The following is a 22,477-nucleotide window of genomic DNA, read 5'->3' on the forward strand; positions in this document are numbered from 1 at the left end:
AATCTACACCCCATAATGACAAAGCAAAAACTCGTTTTTAGAATTGTTTGTAAACATATTAAATAATAAATCTAATCTTATTTGTCACATGAGCCGAATACAACAGGTGAAATGCTTACTTTACAAGCCCTTAACCACCAAATAGTTGACAATACTTATGTCTTAGTCTTAGTCAATACTTATGTCTTAGTCTTAGTCTTAAGTCTTATGGCTTGGGGTAGAAGCTGTTAATGAGTCTTTTGGTCCTAGGCGCTCTGGTACCGTTGTCGTGCGGTAGCAGAGAGAACAGTCTATGACTTGGGTAACTGGAGTCTATGACAATTTTTTGGGCCTTCCCCTGACACCGCCTAGTATATAAGTCCTGGATGTCAGGAAGCTTGGCACCAGTGGTGTACTAGGCCGTACACACTACCCTCTGTAGCGCCTTGCCGAGCAGCTGTAAAACTTTTTGAGGATCTGGGGACCATTGACAAATCTTTTCAGTCTCCTGAGGGGGAAAAGGTGTTGTCGTGCCCTCTTCACAACTGTCTTGTTGTGTTTGGACTATGATAGTTTGTTGGTGATGTGGACACCAAGGAACTTGAAACCAAACCATGAGGAGTGGCTTCCTTCTGGCCACTACCATAAAGGCCTGTTTGGTGGAGTGCTGCAGAGATGGTTGTCCTTCTGGAAGTTTCTCACATCTCCACAGTGGAGCTCTGTCAGAGTGACCATCGGGTTCTTGGTCACTTCCCTGACCAAGGCTCTTTTCACCTGATTGCTCAGTTTGGCCAAGCGGCCAGCTCTAGGAAGAGTCTTGGTGGTTCCAAACTTCTTGTGGACCTTCAATGCTGCAGAAATGTTTTGGTACCCTTCCCCAGATCTGTGCCTCGACACAATCCTGTCTTGGAGCTCTACGGACAATTCCTTCGACTTCATGGCTTGGTTTTTGCTCTGACATGCACTGTCAACTGTGGGTCCGTATATAGACAGGTGTATGCCTTTCCAAACCATGTCCAATCAATACATTTTTTTTACAATCAATGTTTGTACAATCAAGTTGTACAAACATCTCAAGGATGATCAATGGAAACAAGATGCACCTGAGCTCAATTTCGAGCCTCATAGGAAATACTTATGTAAATAAACTATTTATGTTTTCGCTTTGTCATTATGGGTTATTGTGTGCAGATTGAGGATTTTTATTCCTTTAATCCATTTTAGGGTGTAAGGCTGTAACCTAACAAAATATGGAAAAAGGGAAGGGGTCGGAATACTTTCCAAATGCACTGCATTTAACCATATCTATCAGAGGAGGCTGGTGGGAGGTATTTGAGGACAGGGTCATTGTAATTGCTGGAATAGTATAAATGGAACGAAGTCAAACCTGTGGTTTCCATATGCTTGATACTGTTCTTTTTATTCCATTCCAGCCATTACAATGAGCCAGTCCTATAGCTCCTCCCACCAGCCTCTGATATCTATGCATACTACACTGTCATTTCCAGTTTCAGACTACCATTGTGCCCTCATGATTTATTATGAACAGGCTTTCAGAATAAAATATTGAACCATCAAACTAAGTCACATACCAAACATACTGTTTGCATTTAGTTTTGAATATCAGCTATCTGGAAGAGGTACTTCACTATAACAAACTAACAGACTACTTGAAGTACATTTTGTTTCCTTCTTGGTTAATGTCCTCATAAAAAGGTATCAATTGGTGAATCTATCCCACGAACATCCCTGGTTAATAAACAGTGTGTTACTAGTAAAAGTGATGTGACTCACTGCAATTAGTCTTCTCCTTGATGCCTCCCACAGGCAGGATCTTTCTGGTCAGGGACATCTCCCGTCATGGCCACATTCTCTCGCACTGGCGTGTTGGTCGCCAGGGACAGCAGAGCCGCAACGATGGTGCAGCCGGCACTGGGCCCGTCCTTGGGAGTAGCACCCTGTAAACAACCATAGAAGTCCTCAGTGAGTGATACAGGGAGAGAAGAGGTTAATAAGAAACGTCTTCATAATGTTGTAGTTACGTATAAAAATCAACACAAAACACAGTTCCTTTTGGTATTGCTTGTCTACACTGGATGTTTGTGTACATTGAAGGTCCATTTTCATATAATACTGTAATTATTACATATATTTAACTAGCCAAGTCAGTTAAGAACAAATTCTTATTTACAATGACGGCCTACCGGGGAACAGTGGGTTAACTGCCTTGTTCGGGAGCAGAACGAGGGGATTTGATCCAGCAACCTTTCGGTTACTGGCCTACCGCTCTAACCACTAGGCTACCTGCCAGGTACATGACATGAAGATCAGATAACATGGTCAGTACATGTGCATCGAAATATGTACAGAGGCAAAAACACCAAACTGACACAGTTTGTACGAAAGACATGTGCAGATACAGGTATATACAAGACAAAATGTTAAAACTGCTACAGTCTAAGGACAGTGCCATGACATCAACCCTACATCAGAGACATGGGGATGGGAGACAGAAAATAAGTCATTGTTCAGCTGCTGCTTCATGAGGAAGACCCTGGCGAAGGTACTGGCCGATCTTAGCACTCTCCGTCACATCTCCAAGCTGCCCTGTGATCTCCAGGGACCCATCCCTGGGGCCATCCTTATCCTTACCCCCCGTCTTAGGGGCGTCTCTATAAACAGCGTAGTGCCACCTGGAGATGAGTGATGAAGGGGTGGGAGGGTGGGGGGGGGGGGGGGGAGGCTTTAAGATCAAAACTGTGTTGTTTGTATTGTTCTCTATGGATAATGCTTGTAAAACACATCTCTTCCACACTGAACTAAAATATTAACGCAGCATGTAAAGTGTTGGTCCCATGTTTCATGAGCTGAAATAAAATATGTTTCATATGCACAAAAAGCATATTTCTCTAAAATGTTGTGCTCAAATTTGTTTACATCCCTGTTAGTGAACATTTATCATTTGCCAAAATAAAGCATTCACTTGACAGGTGTGGCATATCAAGAAGCTGATTAAACAGCATGATCATTACACAGGTGCACCTTGTGCTGGGGACAAAAGGCCACTAAAATGTGCAGTTTTGTCACACAACACAATGCCACAAATGTCTCAAGTTGAGGGAGTGTGAAATTGGCATGCTGACTGAGAATACCCATCAGAGCTGTTGCCAGAGAATTGAATGTTAATTTCTCTACCATAAGCCGCCTCTAACGTAGTTTTAGAGAATCTGGCAGCATGTCCAACCGGCCTCTCAACTACAGACCATGTGTACCCACGCTAGACCAGGACCTCCACATCTGACTTCTTCACCTGCGGGATGGTCTGAGATGAGCCACCCAGACAGCTGAAGAAACTGGGGTTGTACACCTGAAGAGTTTCTGCACAAACTGTCAGAAACAGTCTCAGGGAAGCTCGTCGTCCTCACCAGGGTCTTGACCTGACTGTAGTTTGGTGTTGTAACCAAACTTCAGTGGGCAAATGCTCACTTTTGATGGCCACTGGCATCCAAGGTGAGAAATGTGAAAGAAATAGGTTTAGATGATGTTTTACTGGTAATGGGGACATATGTAAATGCCAACAAAATAACTTTTTAGTCAGTGTGGTGTGTGTAACCTTTCTTGAACTAGGCAAGTCAGTTAAGAACAAATTCTTATTTACAAAGACGGCCTACCCCAGCCAAACCCGGACGACGCTGGGCCAATTGTACGCCGCCCTATGGGACTCCCAATCACGGCCGGATAGTCACGTTCTGACCTTTATTCCCTTTGTTTTGTATTGATTTAGTATGGTCAGGGCATGAGTTGGGTGGGCAGTCTATGTTTGTTTTTCTATGTTTTGGGGCATTTCTTTGTTTCGGCCTAGTATGGTTCTCAATCAGAGGCAGGTGTCATTAGTTGTCTCTGATTGAGAATCATACTTAGGTAGCCTGGGTTGCACTGTTTGTTTGTGGGTGATTGTCTATGTTGATGGCTTGTTTCAGCACAGGTCTCATTTTGTAGCTTCACGGTCGAAGTTGGTTTATTGTTTTTGTTACTCGTTTGTATAGTGTTCACTCTTTCTTTATTAAAGATTTACCATGGACACTTACCACGCCGCATATTGGTCCTCTGATCCTTTTCGCCTCTCCTCTTCAGATGAAGAGGAGGACGACCGTGACACGGATGTGATTCAGCCTGGATTCGAACCAGGGTCTGTAGTGATGCCTCTTGCACTGAGATACAGTGCCTTAGACCGCTGCATCCATGTGTGTGTGTGTTAACTATTTAACTGTATTTGAATGCTTAAAAGGCTGCTAAAATGTGCAGTTTTGTCACACAACACAATGCCACAGATGTCACGGTCGCCAGGTGTACGGTGTTTTCCTCTGACACATTGGTGTAGCTGACTTCCAGGTTAAGTGTGCATTGTATCAAGCAGCAGTGCGGCTTGGCGGGGTTGTGTTTTGGAGGACGCACAGCTCTCGACCTTCGCTTCTCCACGTCTGTACGGGAATTGCAGCGATGGGACAAGACTAACTACCAATTGAATAATGACAAAATTGGGGAGAAAAAGGGGTAAACATTTTTTTTTTATATATAATCTAATCTCGTAACACATTACCTCAGCGATGGCTAGTTTCTCCTGGGCCACGTATCCATACATGTTGATCATCTCCATGCGGTCTCTCAGGGGCTATGTGATGGTGTCAGTCACATTAACAGTGCAGATAAACAGAACCTGGAAAGAACACATGGACACAAACTGTTAGGTTCAAGACCATGATCAATTCATTATTAGTGTTGGGCTGTAACTAAAGCCTGCACACACTGAATCCTAATGGGGGTTTGTGTGTGTGTGACCACATACCTTGGACAGGTACATCCTAACAGGTATGTGTGTGTGTGTGTGTCCACCTACATTGGACAGGACCACAGGCACATCTAGGTTGGTCCAGAGAGTTGAAGTTCTGTTCCGGGTCCAGGAGGACGGGTCGCCTTGGTAACCACAACCTATCTTGTCAACCTGGAAGAATAAACACAGATCGAACGGTCAATCACCTCCACCAAGAATACAGAATACAGTGACACAAACAATACACAAAATTAATGTCAATCAAATAAGAGCTGACTATATAGCAAAAGATCTTTGAAAATAAAGTTATTATTCACCTTCACCCGTGGGTTTTCTGTATTGTATGGTACTTCAAATGGTGACAGAATTGTTTTATTGAGCAATGAACAGTAGCTAAACCTAGGAAGAAACCTAGAGAGGAACCAGGCTATGAGGGGTGGCCAGTCCTCTTCTGGTTGTGCCGGGTGGAGATTATAACAGAACATGGCCAAGATGTTCAAATGTTCATAAATTAACAGCATGGTCAAATAATAATACAGAAACACAGAATCTTTCCCTGGGGTGAGCCTCTCAGCTGGGTCACTGCAGGAGGAAAGAGAGGAAGATGGGTGAGGTAAAGGGAAAACTGTATTTTCTTGATGAGGAAATATTTGGTACAGATTATTATACATCCAAAATCGGACTGTCAATCACTGTCAGATTGTAACCATGGTGATCCCACATTGCAATTCTCTCACCAGAATGTGTTTCTTGACGTCGTCCATCCCATAATGGTCCTCCTCCAGCACCTCTTCAGCCCGTTTCAGCTCTAGGTTCTCCTCACTACTAGTTCCCCAGGGCATTGAGGTCAGCCAGTCCAGATAGTTCCGGGTCACACTGCACACAGAATCAACAGAGAGTTGAATAGAAGAGTCATGTTCATTACATACATGTTCAAGGGCGTCTTTTCAGAGTTTGTTTAAAATAGGACATATGTGACAAAAAATTTTAATGATATTTCTCAGTGATTTTTCAAAGGTGAGGGCACTCTCTGATTCCAAAATCAACCACTAGCCCCTACCCCCATGGCACTTGTATACATCTATGAGGATTGGACAGGTGTAAGCAATATGGTGGTAAGCTCCAATTGTCACCATATTACTTAAACCCATGCAATCCTCTCCGATATACACGTTCCTATGGGGCAGGGACAGGCTAGGGGTTGATTCAGGGTTCAGGGACTGACTTGAACTCTGAGGAGTGGTTGTCCAGCAGGCTAATGCAAGACAATGCTAGACCTCATCTGGCTGGAGTGTGTCAGCAGTTCCTGCAAGAGGAAGGCGTTGATGCTATGGACTGGCCCGCCCGTTCCCCAGACCTGAATCCAATTGAGCACATCTGGGACATCATGTCTCGCTCCATCCATTGCACCACAGACTGTCCAGGAGTTGGCAGATGCTTTAGTCCAGGTCTGGGAGGAGATCCCTCAGGAGACCATCCGCCACCTCATCAGGAGCATGCCGAGGCGTTGTAGGGAGGTCATACAGGCACGTGGAGGCCACACACACTACTGAGCCTCATTTTGACTTGTTTGAATGACATTACATCAAAGTTGGATCAGCCTGTAGTGTGGTTTTCCACTTTAATTTTGAGTGACTCCAAATCCAGACCTCCATGGGTTGATAAATTTGATTTCCATTGATAATTTTTGTGTGATTTTGTTGTCAGCACATTCAACTATGTAAAGAAAAAAGTATTTAATAAGAATATTTAATTCATTCAGATCTAAGATGTGTTATTTTAGTGTTCCCTTTATTTTTTTGAGCAGTGTATTTTTTTCTGGGATTCCTGAGGACGCATCCAATAATCCAGAGGGCGTGATTGGAGAATTCATGCAATCCACCTTGAAACTTCTTATAGAGACTGTAAACAAGGTGGCTTTCCACCGAGTACACCGACTTGGAGCAACAAGACCAAGGGTCCCCGACCGATCATCGCAAAATTTGAACACTACCAACAAAAGGAGCTGATCAAAAGCAGGGGAAGGGAGCTTGAAGGGACCAAATTCGGTCTCAATGAACAATTTCCAAGGGAGATAAACGAACGCCGTAAGAGACTAATGGCGCTGGAAAATAAAATGGCGCCGGAATAAAAGGAACACTTATGTGAGAATGCAATTCATTGACTACAGCTCAGCATTCAACACCATAGTACCCTCAAAACTCATCACTAAGCTAAGGATCCTGGGACTAAACACTTCCCTCTGCAACTGCATCCTGGACTTCCTGATGGGCCACCCCCAGGTGGTGAGGGTAGGTAGCAACACAGCTGCCATGCTGATCCTCAACACTGGAGCCCCCCAGGGGTGCCTGCTCAGTTCCCTCCTGTACTCCCTGTTCACCCACGACTGCATGGCCACGCACAACTCCAACACCATCATTAAGTTTGCAGATGACACAACAGTGGTAGGCCTGATCACCAACAACGAGACAGTCTATAGGGAGGAGGTCAGAGACCTGGCCAGGTGGTGCCAGAATAACAACCTATCCCTCAACATAACCAAGACTAAGGAGATGATTGTGGACTACAGGAAAAGGAGGACCGAGTACGCCCCCATTCTCATCAACGGGGCTGTAGTGGAGTAGGTTGAGAGCTTCAAGTTCCTTGGTGTCCACATCACCAACAAACTAGAATAGTCCAAACACACCAAGTCAATCGTGAAGAGGGCACGACAAAGCCTATTCCCCCTCAGGAAACTAAAAAGAAGTGGCATGGGTCCTGAGATCCTCAAAAGGTTCTACAGCTGCAACATCGAGAGCATCACTGCCTGGTACGGCAATTGCTCAGCCTCCGACGGCAAGGCACTACAGAGGGTTGTGCGTACGACCCAGTACATCACTGGGGATAAGCTGCCTGCCATCCAGGAACTCTACACCAGGCGGTGTCAGAGGAAGGCCCTAAAAATTGTCAAAGACCCCAGGCATAGACTGTTCTCTCTACTACCGCATGGTAGAGAGAGAACAAAAAGGCTTCTCAAAAAGGCTTCTCAACAAGTCCAGGACAAAAAAGCTCCCCAACCCCTCTTTTACGCTGCTGCTACTCTCTGTTTATCATAAATGCACAGTCACTTTAACTATTCATTAATGGACATACAGTACTCCATCAATTGGCCCAACCAACCAGTGCACCCACACATTGGCTAAACGGGCTATTTACATTGGGTCCCGCTGCCCACCACCCGCCAACCCCTCTTTTACGCTACTGCTACTCTCTGTTCATCATATATGCATAGTCACTTTAGCCATATCTACACATACATACTACCTCAATCAGCCTGACTAACCGGTGTCTGTATGCAGCCTCGCTACTTTTATAGCCTTGCTACTGTTTTTCACTGTCTTTTTACTGTTGTTTTTATTTATTTACTTATCCATTGTACACCTAATATATTTTTGCACAATTAGTTAGAGCCTGTAAGTAAGCATTTCACTGTAAGATCTACACCTGTTGTATTCGGCACACGTGACAAAAACTTTGATTTAAATCCGGTACAAAGACAACAAAGGGAGAAGGGTAAGCGTGACTTGGACAAACTCTTTATAGATGGACAGCTATTCCGAGACAGCTCCATAACACCATGGCTGTACTAAATTCTACAGGGACTTCAGGTTACCAAAGAAAAGAAGGTATGGGAACTGTAAAAATATCTGAACATTATGAAGTGGATATGAACACACGTACTCAATTACATGCTTGCTTACACATACGGACTTATACACACACACCTGATCTCGCTCTCTTCTCTCACCCTCTCTCTCTCTTTTCTCTTCTCTTCCTCTATTGTCAAGAACTGTTTTATAATTTATTGTGTTGATTGTTTGTCTATCTTAATGTATTTGTCTACAAGTTTATACAGTATATGTTTACAACAATCAAGGGGAAGATATCAGAAAAGGGACATTGGGGATGGAATATGGAGAAAAAGGCACAAAATTCTTACTGAATCTTCAACACAGGAATGCTAACAAAAATAATTTGCAGAAACTCGTTACTGAAGACGGAGTCATCTATGATTCTCCGAATTATATTTTAAAAGAGGATGATAATTATTTTAGGCAGATGTTCTCTTTTCCGTCTCATCCTCTCCCACCGAATGAAGATTATGGTAAGGAATTCTTTCCAAATAATATAAAAAAATTGAAATTTAACAAATGTACAGAAGATCAGTGCGAAGGCCAAATTACAGAGGAATAACTTTTTGAGGCTATTAAATCCTTTTTTAAATACTAAAAGCTGCACTGTTTGTGATTGTTTTAACTACTCCTATATAAATGGTTGTCTGTCATGTACTCAGCAGGAAGTTCTGAATTCTCTACTATTAAAACAAGACCCAGATGGCAAATATAAAGACCCAGTCTATCTAAAAAAAAAAAAAAAACTGGAGGCTCCTTACACTTCAATGTTGTGATGCAAAAATACTAGCGAAATGCATAGCACTCAGAATTAAAAGGGTTTTTACCAGGTATTGTTCATCCTGTATTTTACATGGACGATACATTGGAGATAATATACGACAACTACTAGAAATAATAGAACATCATGAAACATATAAGAAGCCAGGAATAGTATTTATAGCGGATTTTGAAAAGGCATTTGATAAAGTAAGACTGGATTTTATTTATAAATGTCTGGATTTTTGTCAATTTCATTAATTAAAGGTACAAATCTGTCATTCTGACCCTGAACAGGCAGTTAACCCACTGTTCCTAGGCTGTCATTGAAAATAAGAATTTGTTCCTAACTGACTTGCCTAGGAAAATAAATACAATTATCTTATAAAATTGGCAAAAAAGAATGTATAGACCCCAGGTGTAAAATGGTAAATAACAGCTACTTCTCAGAGAGTTTTGAATTGTCAAGAGGAGTTAAACAAGGGTGTCCGCTGTCACCATATCTATTCGTTATGGCCATCGAAATGCTAGCTATTAAAATCCTTTCCCGTTTGACTTCTAGGTTTTACTGGTATTATGACTCGTGGTGCCGCATTCAAAACAACTGGGAACTCGGAAACATACGAGGTCAAATCATGACATCAATTGATCTTCAGGTTGGAAAGTCAGAGCTCTTGAAAGAGGGCTGAGTTCCAGAGTTGGAATTCTGAGTTGGATGACCATTCAAAACTATTTTTCCCAGTCGGAGGTTGTTTATTGCAGAGTTCCCCGCTGTTTTGAATGCGGCATCTATAGTTGACGCTCATGCCAGAGCGCTTTTGTAAAAAGGTGGTGGAGATTTCCAACTGTCGTAATCAAACTATCCCGGAAGAAGGTCATGCGCCATAGAATACTCGAGATTCAATTTACATGAGCATGCTGGGTGCTTGTATGCAGTCATCTAAAAACGTGTTGAACTTGTCGAGAAACCACACCAATATGTTTAGAACGGGGACCGGGCGATCTTTCCTTAGCGAGACATCTAACTCGCCTGGTGACAAAGGGGTCTTATTCTACAAACAGTAACGTGAAAACATGCTGCGGTCGCTTTGGTAAAGTTGTCTCATCAATGACAGGAGCCGGGAGGCTAGCGAAACTCAACCAATGGACCAGGAATACAGGTTTCTTTGCCGGGGAAAGAAAGATTTTGGGCTGCGGGGCTTCAGCCATTTACAACAAAGCAGCAGCGTTGGCTTCTCGGGGGAAGACCGCTCGGAGAGCAGCGGGTCGGGGGGGAAACCGTACAACTCCCCCTAGATGACAGCTCTCACTCCCATGCTGGTGCCTGAAGTGTTCCCCAACGTGCCACTAGGAACCTGGTTTTCCCAAGGTTCATCAAGATTATCGAGGTAAGCAGCGCAGTCTGTATTCACTTTGTGTTGTAGAAATAGGCGGAGTTTAGAGACAATTTTGACTTTGTGGCTGTGGTAACTAGTGACGACTCTACAAAGGACATGTCTGGATTTAGAAAAGTCACTTCTTTTGAATGACTGGTGTCTCTGCCAGTGTGTCAACTTAATTTGTAGTGCCTCCAATATAAGTCATAAATTGAATTGCATCACATTCAACACTATCACTGGTCAGCATTCTGATTTCATCATCCAACTGTGGATCATTGTTTTAATCAACACAGTTTTTGGGGTTGTCTTCCACCTTTTTGGGGAATCAAAAATACAATACAAAAGTTAGGCTACTGTATGATCTTTCATAAAATGTTTGCCTCTAGCCTAACAATGAATCTAGCTGTGTTAAAAAAAGCTATTGATGATTGTTGTTAAAGTATGCTAATCATTAAGCATGGTGAGTGATGTGTTTGTAGGTGAATAACAAACAGCTTATGGATCTTCTGAGGAGGAAAGGCCAACTGGCCCAACCATACGCTGGAGTGTTCCTGAAGAAAGATGATGCATAAGATAATTATTCTACTGTAAACACCCTTTATACAGATCATAATGTATTCTCTCAGTTGAACACCTCTCTCTCTCTCTTCTCTATCTTGGGTTCTTCAGTAAGGACTCTGATGTGGTGGAGAGTCGTCTAGATGCCATCTACAACACAGGAACCTTTGTACAGATCCATGAGATGCAGGACCTTGGTGACAAGCTGAGGATGATAGTCATGGGCCATCAAAGGTATGGATAAAAAAAATATTGAAAAAACTTAACATGTTACCTTTTTCTATTTCATCTGTACAGTATAGAGTCTTTCAGTACCCATTCGAAACGTATGCACCTGTGGCTAATACGAGTCATTTAATGACTGAAAGCAAGGCTCAGGAATTTTCATGTAATAAAATAAATACTCCTTTCTCTGGTAGAATCTGCATCATCAAGCAGATGGAGGTGGAGCCGGATGAGCCTGCCACTGCTGCCTCTGAGCCTGCGTCTGACACTGAACCAGGGAGCCAGCCCTAGGCCCCACACCGGAAGCCTAAGAGATAAGAGCGTAAAGAGCCAGCCACCCTGGCTAAAACCATGGATGAGAAGGAGCAGACCTGATCGTAGAGTCACTCCCTCTGCCCTCCAAGGATATAATTATGGCTTATCTCTCCTGGCTCTGTTCCAATATATTCTCACTAGTACACCACCTAGATACAGTGGTTGCGCCACTAAAAGTTTTGCGATTATGCTGCGGTACTTAGAGGTAATTTGTGGTTTAGTACGGTACCCTGCCTCACTACTTCATTGCTCCAGACCAGCGCAAGGGGGAGTTGGAGCACTGATTATGCTTTTGGGTCCTACTGTGTCTCTAACTGACGATGAATGGGTGACATAAACCTAAATAGAAACTGATAAATGTGCATGACTTTAGTATTACCTACTAAAACTGTTGTTACACTAAGGTTTTTATTATTTTATTTTGTTAGGATTATTTTGCTCTTACTGTAGTACTGTAGCCCACTCCCGACCAGTCACGCTGTACAGAGCATGAGTGGCGCAACGTTCTAAGACACTGCATAGCAAGGGAAGCTGTGTTGCTACAAATGCTGGTTCAATACCCATGCCAGCCTCGACTGAGAGACCAATAAGGAGATTGTAGGTTTTTGGTTTCTCTCCCTCTAAAAACAGAAATGAATAATTCTAAATAACAAACTGCCATTATTTACAAATTAGTAACAATGTCTCATCCCATGTTCAAGAATGGCCTTGTTCTCGCTCATTGTACATTATTTGAAAAAAAATCTCAAAAGTATTGTATTACAAACTTTTGACTAGTACTGTATAATATGGGCCATTCTGGTGCTACCTGGTGATAATTCCAGGTCGCACAGCAAAATATTTAGGAGTATATATATACGACCAGAATAGTCAACCTGGGTGACCTAAACATTGACGGGTTTTCATCAAACTGTCCATTCAAGTAAAACTTTAAACTGTTACCAGAAAATCTTACTAGAAAATATTCATATTCATGAAATCACAAGTGAAAAAGTGAAATATAGTGAAACACAGCTTAGCCTTTTGTTAATCACCCTGTCGTCTCAGATTTTGAAATTATGCTTTATAGACAAAGCAAGACAAGCATTTGTGTAAGTTTATCGATAGCCTAGCATAGCATTATGTCCAGCTAGCAGCAGGCCGTTTCGCGCTGCTCTGAGACAAGCATGGGGACTGGTCTTGATAAATCAATGAGATTTTTATTTTTCACTGAATGTCCGTTTGGGAATTGGTTAGACTACAATTATACAATTAGGGTGTAGAAATATTATGCTCTTAGTGTAACCTTTATTTAATTAGACAATTCCCCATTGGGGAATTGAACCCCGGTCTCCTGCGTGGCCGCATGTCACAGGGATTCTTTAGCTAAATAATCCAGTACTGTAGCCTACTCCCAACCGTCACGTTGTACAGCTCCATATTTTAAGTTCCATGCTAACGGAAACACAAAGGGTTTTTCGTTTAATCTTGGAATAGAAACACCATAATATTAATCTAATTTAGCAACATTTTTTTAAAATCAGTCCCATATACTATGTTCTTACAAAAAAAGTTTCAAATTCTCTAGAACAGACACTATTGAAGGCTATGAAATGCTTTTCAAAGCTACCCTCTGGTGGTCAAACTAGCAATAACTAGCATTAATGGTAACAGTCGTAGACACTTAAATAACTTGCCATAGAATTCTGCGGCACCATGCAAGCTGTGCTGCAGTACGCTGCAACTTTTAAAGGACGAACCACTGTAAGAATGCTGCTCATTAACTATAGCTCAGCATTCAACACCATAGTACCCTCCAAGCTCATTATTAAGCTCAAGGTCCTGGGTCTGAACCCCGCCCTGTGCAACTGGGTCCTTCCTGACGGGCCGCCTCCATGTGATTAAGGTAGGAAACAACACCTCCACTTCGCTTATCCTCAACACTGGGGTCCCAGAAGGATGCCTGCTCAGCCCCCTACTGTACGTCCTGTTCACCCATGACTGAGTGGCCACGCACGTCTCCAACTCAATCATCAAGTTTGCAGATGACACAACAGCAGTTGGCCTGATTACCAACAATGACAAGACAGACTACAGGGAGGAGGATGGTGAGGGACCAGGAAGTGTGGTGCCAGGTAAATAACCTCTCAGCCAATGTCAACAAAAGAGCTGACTGTGGACTTCAGGAAACAGCAGAGGGGGCATCTAACTCAAGGTCATCAGACTGTTAAATAGCCATCACTAGCACATTAGAGGCTGCTGCCCTTTATACATAGACTGTCACTGGCCACTTTAATAATGGAACACTAGTCACTTTAATAATGTATACATATTTTGTATTACTCATCTCATCTACTGAATTCTATCCTATTCTCCTGTATCTTATTCTACTGTCATGGCCCCTCTGCATTGCAGGGGCGGTTCCTCCTGCAGGCAGAGAAGGGTCGTTAGTGATTGGAGCCACCCGAGTTCAGGGTATTTAAACTGCTTCACTAACCACTCGTCTCTCTCCCTCTCTCTGCTCCTCCAGGTATGATCCTGTTGTCTTTGTTCCTTTGTAATTTATGTAGTTTTCACTCAGTCATATTCACACACACAGATTCACGCATCCCTGCACTTTACATACACCCTACATTATGATACTTTCACACCTCATTCCTTTTTCTTTGTTTAAAGTTAATAGTTTTTGGTTTATAATAAAGAACCTTTTTGATTGGCCTATACCTGTTCGTGTCCCCTCATTTTTGCCACAGGCTATGAGCCGGCCTGTGACACTACTTAGTTTATGACTAAGATACATTGCTCGTCCAAATATGTATATATTCTTAATTCCATTCCTTTAGATTTGTGTGTATTGTTGTGAAATTGTTAGATATTACTGCACTGTTGGAGCTAGAAACACAAGCATTTCGTTACACCTGCAATAACATCTGCTAAACACGTGTATGTGACAAATACATTTGATTTCATTTGATCCAGTCGTGTAAGACCACTGGAACTCGGTCTGTGACATGTTTGAGAGGTTGGTGGAGCAGTGGTGGGCAGTGACAGACGTGCTGTCCAACCGGACTGTCACCAAGCTGCATGAGACCAGGACTCTCGAGCTCCCAGAAAACCACTGGCAAATAATGACAGAGATCAAGTATGTCTTGGCAACCCTAAAATGAGCAACCACCGCCATGTCATCTGAAAGGTGTCCATCTTCAACATACATTCAGGCTCCTGCAAACACATCTCCTCTGCAGAAAGGATGACAGTCCCTCTGAAAACACATGCAGGTACTGTATATTAAAATGAGGCTATATTGTATGTAGGTTAATACATTGTTGTTAAAATGAGCATATATTGTAGGATAATAGTAGCCAAATGTTGTTTCTGTCATTGTCTTATTGAGAGTATTAGAATAAACAAAACCATTCATTTTTTTGCATATTTATGAAAAATCTTTTTGAAGAATAGGATATGCAAAATTGTATAATATCTATTTCAAAATGCCTTTAATATAACATTTAAATAAATGTTTTAATTTAGAACATGAAATTAAAGGTTTCAATGAAAACGTCTGTTCCTCGTACGCATGCAATTCACACAGGAGTAGGTTATCAGGGGAACCTTGATTTTATTTAGTCAAGTTAATCTGCCAGGGTGCTAAAAATGAGTAAAAATGTACATTTGAATATACAAAATGTCTGATCAATTTTATTCAAATCGTCTAAGAAAATTATCTCTCAATACAACAAAATTCTATGTTGATAAATCAAATGCATCAAAACCATAGCTTTAATGAAATGCAGGCCCTATTAAAGCCTCTAAATATAGGTTATCAAGTCACAAAGTCATTTAAAATGCCGACATCAGCGAATGCAATGCCGAACCTGGGCCGGGATTCATCACCTTGGAATTGACAGCGCCACAAATGCAGCGCCAAAGATGATCCGAAACAGGCATAGTCAGCGGAGCTCCGTGGTGCATGGAATGAATGGAAAGCGCCTCCATCTTTTATTTTCTATAGGTCATGTCATTTTACTCTGTGGGAAAAAAATAACAGTTAATGAGGGTCGGTTAGTCGGCAGCAAAATTGACAGAAATGTGCATCCCTTTTGTCTACATCTTTCAATGTAAACTGTAAATGATTTTGTCTGTAATGTTATTTTAATTGCGTGTTCGAACCCCAGGAAGACTAAAATCAAATCAAATCGTATGTCTCATGCGCCAAATACAATTGATGTAGACCTTACTGCCTACTTACAAGCCCTTAACCAGCAATGCAGTTTAAAGAAAATAGAGTTAAGAAAATATTACTAAATAAACTAAAGTAAAAAATGCTTTAAAAAGTAACATTAAAATAACAATAATGAGGCTTTATACTGGGGGTACTGATACCAAGTCAAGGCCTTCCTCTGACACGCCTAGTATTAAGGTCCTGGATGGCAGGAATCTTGACGCCAGTGATGTACTGGGCTGTTACACACTACCCTCTGTAGTGCCTTACGGCCAGATGCCTAGCAGTTGCAATACCAGGCAGTGATGCAACCAGTCAACCTTTTGAGGATCTGGGGACCCATTCCAAATCTTTTCAGTCTCCTGATGGGGAAAGGTAGTTGTACTGCCCTTTTCATTACTTTCTTGGTGTATTTGGACCATGATAGTTTTTGGTGATGTAGACACCAAGGAATTTGAAACTTTCGACCTGCTCCACTACAGCCCATTCGATGTGAACGGTGGCGTGTTCAGCCCTCCTTTTCCTGTAGTCCACGATCATCTAATTTGTCTTGCTCAATTTGAGTGAGAGGTTGTTGTCCTGGCACCACACTGCCAGGTCTCTCTGACATCCTCCCTTTAGGCTGTCTATTCATTGACGGTGATCAGGCCAACCACCATTGTCGTCAGTAAACTTAATTATTAGTGTTGGAGTCGTGCTTGGCCAAGCAGTCGTGGGTGAACAGGGAGTACAGGAGGGGACTGAGCACACACCCCTGAGGGGCCCCGTGTTGAGGATTAGCGTGGCAGATGCGTTGTTGCCTACCCTTACCACCTGGGGGAGGCCCGTCAGGAATTCCATGATCCAGTTGCAAAGGGAACTGTTTAGTCCCAGGGTCCTTAGCTTAATGATGAGCTTTGTGGGCACTATGGTGTTGAACGCTGAGCTGTAGTCAATGAACAGCATTCTCACATAAGTGTTCCTTTTGTCCAGGTGGGAAAGGGAAGTGTGGAGTGGGATTGAGTTTGTCATCTGTGGATCTGTTGGGGCGTTATGCAAATTGGAGTGGGTCTAGGGTTTCTGGGATAATGGTGTTGATGTGAGCCATTACCAGCCTTTCAAAGCACTTCATGGCTACAGACGTGAGTTCTACAGGGAAGTAGTCATTTAGGCAGGTTACCTTCGCTTTCTTTGCCACAGGGACTATGGTGGTCTGGTTGAAACATAGGTATTAGGTATTACAGACTCGGCCAGCTGGTCTGCACATTTTTATTTCACCTTTATTTAACCAGGTAGGCTAGTTGAGAACAAGTTCTCATTGACACATTGGCCAAGATAAAGCAAAGCAGTTCGACACATACAACAACACAGAGTTACACATGGAATAAACAAACATACAGTCAATAATACAGTAGAAAAAGTCTATATACAGTGTGTGCAAATACGGTAAGATAAGGGAGGTAAGGCAATAAATAGGCCATGATGGCAAAGTAATTACAATATACCAATTAAACACTGGAGTGATTGATGTGCAGAAAATTAATGTGCAAGTAGAGATACTGGGGTGCAAAGGAGCAAGATAAATGAATAAATACATTAAGGGGATGAGATAGCTGATCTGTAAATAGCCCATCCACCTATGTACAGGTGCAGTGATCTGTGAGCTGTTCTGACAGCTGGTGCTTAAAGCTAGTGAGGGAGAAAAGAGTCTCCAGCTTCAGTGATTTTTGCAGTTCGTTCCAGTCATTGGCAGCAGAGAACTGGAAGGAAAGGCGGTCAAAGGAGGATTTGGTTTTGGGGGCGACCAGTGAGATATACCTGCTGGAGTGCGTGCTACGGGTGGGTGCTGCTATGGTGACCAGTGTGCTGAGATAAGGCGGGGCTTTACCTAGCAAAGACTTGTAGATGACCTGGAGCCAGTGGGTTTGGAGACTAGTATGAAGCGAGGGCCAGCCAACGAGAGCGTACAGGTCGCAGTGGTGGGTAGTATATGGGGCTTTGGTGACAAAACGGATAGCACTGTGATAGACCGCATTCTAATTTGTTGAGTAGTGTTGGAGGCTATTTTGTAAATGACATCGCCGAAGTCGAGGTTCAGTAGGATGGTCAGTTTTACGATGGTATGTTTGGCAGCATGAGTGAAGGATGCTTTGTTGCGAAATAGGAAGCTGATTCTGATTCCAGACACCTAAGTATTTGTAGTTGTCCACATATTCTAAGTCAGAACCGTCCAGAGTAGTGATGCTGGACGGGCGGGCAGGTGCGGGCAGCGATCGGTTGAAGAGCATGCATTTAGTTTTACTTGCATTTAAGAGCAGTTGGAGGTCACGGAAGGAGAGTTATATGGCATTGAAGCTCGTCTGGAGGTTAGTTAACACAGTGTCCAAGGAAGTGACAGAAGTACACAGAATGGTGTCATCTGTGTAGAGGTGGATCAGAGAATCACCAGCAGCAAGACCGACATCATTGATGTATACAGAGAAGAGAGTTGGCCCAGGAATTGACCCCTGTGGCACCCCCATAGAGACTGCCAGAGGTCCGGACAACAGGCCCTCCGATTTGACACACTGAACTCTATCAGAGTAGTTGGTGAATCAGGCGAGACAGTCATTTGAGAAACCAAAGCTGTTGAGTCTGCCGATAAGAATGTGGTGATTGACAGAGTCGAAAGCCTTGGCCAGGTCAATGAAGACGGCTGCACAGTGATGTCTCTTATCGATGGCGGTTATGATATTGTTTAGGACCTTGAGCGTGGCTGAGGTGTACCCATGACCAGCTTTGAAACCAGATTGCATAGCGGAGAAGGTACGGTGGGATTTGAAATGGTCAGTAATCTGTTTGTTAACTTGGCTTCCGAAGACCTTAGATAGGCAGAGTAGGATAGATATAGTTCTGTAGCAGTTTGGGTCTAGAGTGTCTCCCCCTTTGAAGAGGGAGATGATCACGGCAGCTTTGCAATCTTCAGGATTCTCAGACGATACGAAAGAGAGGTTGAACAGGCTAGTAATAGGGGTTGCAACAATTTCGGCAGATCATTTTAAAAAGAGAGGGTCTAGATTGTCTGTCCCGGCTGATTTGTAGAGGTCCAGATTTTGCAGCTCTTTCAGATCATCAGCTATCTGGATTTGGGTGAAGGAGAAATGGGGGAGGCTTGGGCGAGTTGCTGTGGGGGGTGCAGGGCAGTTGACCGGGGTAGGGGTAGCCAGGTGGAAAGCATGGCCAGCCGTAGAAAAATGCTTTTTGAAATTCTCAATTATGGTTGATTGATCGGTGGTGACAGTGTTTCCTAGCCTCAGTGCAGTGGGCATCTGGGAGGAGGTGCTCTTATTCTCCTTGGACTTTACAGTGTCCCAGAACTTAGAGTTTGTGCTACAAGATGAACATTTCTGGATGAAAATGCTAGCCTTAGTTTTCCTAACTGCCTGTGTATATTGGTTCCTAACTTCCCTGAAAAGTTGCATATCAAGGGGGCTATTCGATGCTAATGCAGTACGCCACGGGATGTTTTTCTGCTGGTCAAGGGCAGTCAGGCCTGGAGTGAACCAAGGCCTATATCTGTTCCTGGTTCTACATTTTTTTAATGGGGCATGCTTATTTAAGATTGTGAGGAAGGCACTTTTAAAGAATAACCAGGCATCCTCTACTGACGGGATGAGGTCAATATCCTTCCAAGATACCCGGGCCAGGTCGATGAGAAAGGACATGCTCTTTGAGTACACGTCCTGGTAATCTGTCTGGCCCCGCGGCCTTGTGAATGTTGACCTTTTTAAAGGTCTTGCTCACATCAGATATGGAGAGCGTGATCACAAAGTCATCCAGAACAGCTGGTGCTCTCATGCATGTTTCAGTGTTGCTTTCCTCGAAGCGAGCATAAAAGGCATTTAGCCCGTCTGTTAGGCTCACGTCACTTGGCAGCTCGCGGCTGGGTATCCTCTTTGTAGTCCGTAATAGTTTGCAAGCTCAGCCACATCCGACGAGTGTCAGAGCCAGTGTGGTAGAACTCAATCTTAGCCCTGTATTGACGCTTTGCCTGTTGGTTGATTGTTTGTCTGAGGGCATAGCAGGATTTCTTATAAGCGTCCAGATTAGTGTCCCGCTCCTTGAAACGGCAGCTCTAACCTTTAGCTCAGAGCGGATGTTGCAATCCATGGCTTCTGGTTGGGATATGTACTGTCACTGTGGAGACAACGACATCGATGCCCTTATTGATGAAACCGGTGACTGAGGTGGTATACTCCTCAATGCCATTGTATGAATCCTGGAATATATTTCAGTCTGTGCTAGCAAAACCGTCCTGTAGCGTAGCATCCACGTCATCTGACCACTTCCGTATTGAGCAAGTCACTGGTACTTCCTGCTTTAGTTTTTGCTTGTAAGCAAGAATCAGGAGGATAGAATTATGGTCAAATTATCCAACTGGATTGCGAGGGAGAGCTTTGTACGCATCTCTGTGTGTGGTGTAAAGGTGGTGTAGAGTTTTTTTCCTCTGGATGTGACATGCTGGCAGAAAGGAGGTAAAACATATTTAAGTTTGCTTGCATTAAAGTCCACGGCCACTAGTAGCGCTGCTTCTGGATGAGCATTTTCTTGTTTGGGAGACAAGTGTTCAGTCAAAAAAGACAGACACGCCTCTATAGGTCAATTAGAAAATGGACACACGTCTGTTGACCAATAAGGAGTGGCAGACAGCAAAAAGGTACTGATGACCTCAGACAGAAACAACCTCAATCAGTATTGACTGGGTCATTGTATGTGTGCGGTTTATTCATCAAGTATTTATGTAGGCAACTCAGTTGAAGCAACCTCTGAAGACTATCTAAAAACATACCTTGTTGCTGAACGGAGAGCAACACTATATAACCATTGAACCCAGTCTTGGGTATGATAGCTTTCACACAGACATATCTACATACACTATAGCTGAAATTACAGCACAACTTCCTTAAGTGTCCTCTTCCCTGAAACTCACGCACAATACAACGCATTGTGCCTAACAGTAAAAGAGAAATTGAGAAGGAAAGAGAAAAGGAAGGAGAGAGAAAGACTGCTTTGCCTGTGTGGGTGGCTTCCTGGGTGACTGGGTAGAACTGTATTGAGATATCAGGGTGTGTGTGTGTGTGTGTTTCCCCTCAGCTGGGCTGCTGCTATTGTTATCACACTGCCTATCAGTAAACAGGCTCAGGGAGGTGGCATGGGTGTGTGTGTCTGGGGGGCAGACAGACCCAAGTCCTTTTTCCTGCACAGTATCACGTTGTTTAGAGCCTCTAGCTCAGGGCCGATGATTTTTCATATAATATTTAGCTGATGCCAGGAAGGTGAGGGAGGTTAGGGAGTACAAGGGGGGTTAGGGAGAAGGGCCAGGGAGGGTAGAGAGAGAGGCAGGGGTTACAGCAACAACAAAAAATACCTTGACTGAAATTTAAGTTGATCTCAGATCGATTGTCTGCGGGGCCAAGTTAACCTCCCCTTTCATGTAAGAAAGTATGCTTTTTGGGAAAAGGATAATTGTTATTATGTTTTAATATAAAATTATATGAAATGTACCCTGTTTTCTCCCCAATTTCGTGGTATCCAATTGGTGGTTACAGTCTTGTCTCATTGCTGCAACTCCCGTACGGACTCGGGAGAGGCGAAGGTCGAGAGCCACGCGTCCTCCAAAACACAACCCAACCAAGGCATAATGCCCACTTAACCCGGAAGCCAGCGGCACCAATGTGTCGGAAGAAAAACCGTGCACCTGGCAACCGTACACTGCACCCGGCCCGCCACAGGAGTCGCTAGTGCACAATGGGAGAAGGACGTCCCTGCCGGCCAAACCCTCCTCTAACCCGGACGACGCTGGGCCAATCGTGCGCCGCCCCATGGGTCTCCCAGCCGTGGCCGGCTTCGACAAAGCCTGGACTCAAACCCAGAATCTCTAGTGACACAGCTAGCACTGTGATGCAGTGCCTTAGACCACTGCACCACTCGGGAGGCCATAGGATAATTTTGTACATGTATTAAACTGCGAGTTTGACCAATTCCAGTCCTCTTGCTTAGGGGTTCCGGGGTCCTCACCAGGATAATCTCTATGTAGATGGACTTTTTGAAAGGACATTCTACTCCAAATTGTATGAAAATAAAATTATGCTGACATATAATTTCCACCTCCAGAAATGAATCCAATAACATATTGGTAAAAATTATGTTATTTTAACATATTGGACCATACATATAACCTATGCATGGTCTATATCAGGAACTCAGTTGGGGTCTCAACTTACTGCTGAGTTAGAATAGCAGAATACACAAGGTGCGATTTCAAAATTTGGTTGTGCATCAGCAGTTTGCCTCTTGTTATGTCAGTCACTGACAGCCCATGTCAGCAAAAATGTTTAAGATTGTTAAGTTATTTTTTATTTATCCCTTATTTTACCAGGTAAGACACAGGGGTTAACACCCCTACTCTTGATGATAAGTGTCATGGGATCTTTAGTGACTACAGAGAGTCAGGACACCCGTTCAACGTCCCAAACCGAAAGAAGGCACTCTACACAGGGCGATGTCCCCAATCACTGCCCTGAGGCATTGGGATATTTTT

General features: G+C 43.4%; 1 protein-coding gene across 2 annotated transcripts in view; it reads right to left on the reverse strand.

The window, feature by feature from the left end:
* Positions 1–15,295: 15,295 nt before the first annotated feature.
* LOC110521857 (rho guanine nucleotide exchange factor 18-like) overlaps positions 15,296–22,477 on the reverse strand; it is a 67,132-nt gene continuing 59,950 nt past the window's right edge. For both annotated transcript variants that reach the window (XM_036968651.1, XM_021599789.2), the window contains one exon: positions 15,296–15,724. In XM_036968651.1, the coding sequence (XP_036824546.1) occupies positions 15,720–15,724 (5 nt within the window). In that variant the 3' untranslated portion in view covers positions 15,296–15,719. The remainder of the gene's footprint in view (positions 15,725–22,477) is intronic.

This window comes from Oncorhynchus mykiss, chromosome 30 (genome assembly GCF_013265735.2).
Source record: "Oncorhynchus mykiss isolate Arlee chromosome 30, USDA_OmykA_1.1, whole genome shotgun sequence".
Lineage (NCBI taxonomy): Eukaryota > Metazoa > Chordata > Actinopteri > Salmoniformes > Salmonidae > Oncorhynchus > Oncorhynchus mykiss.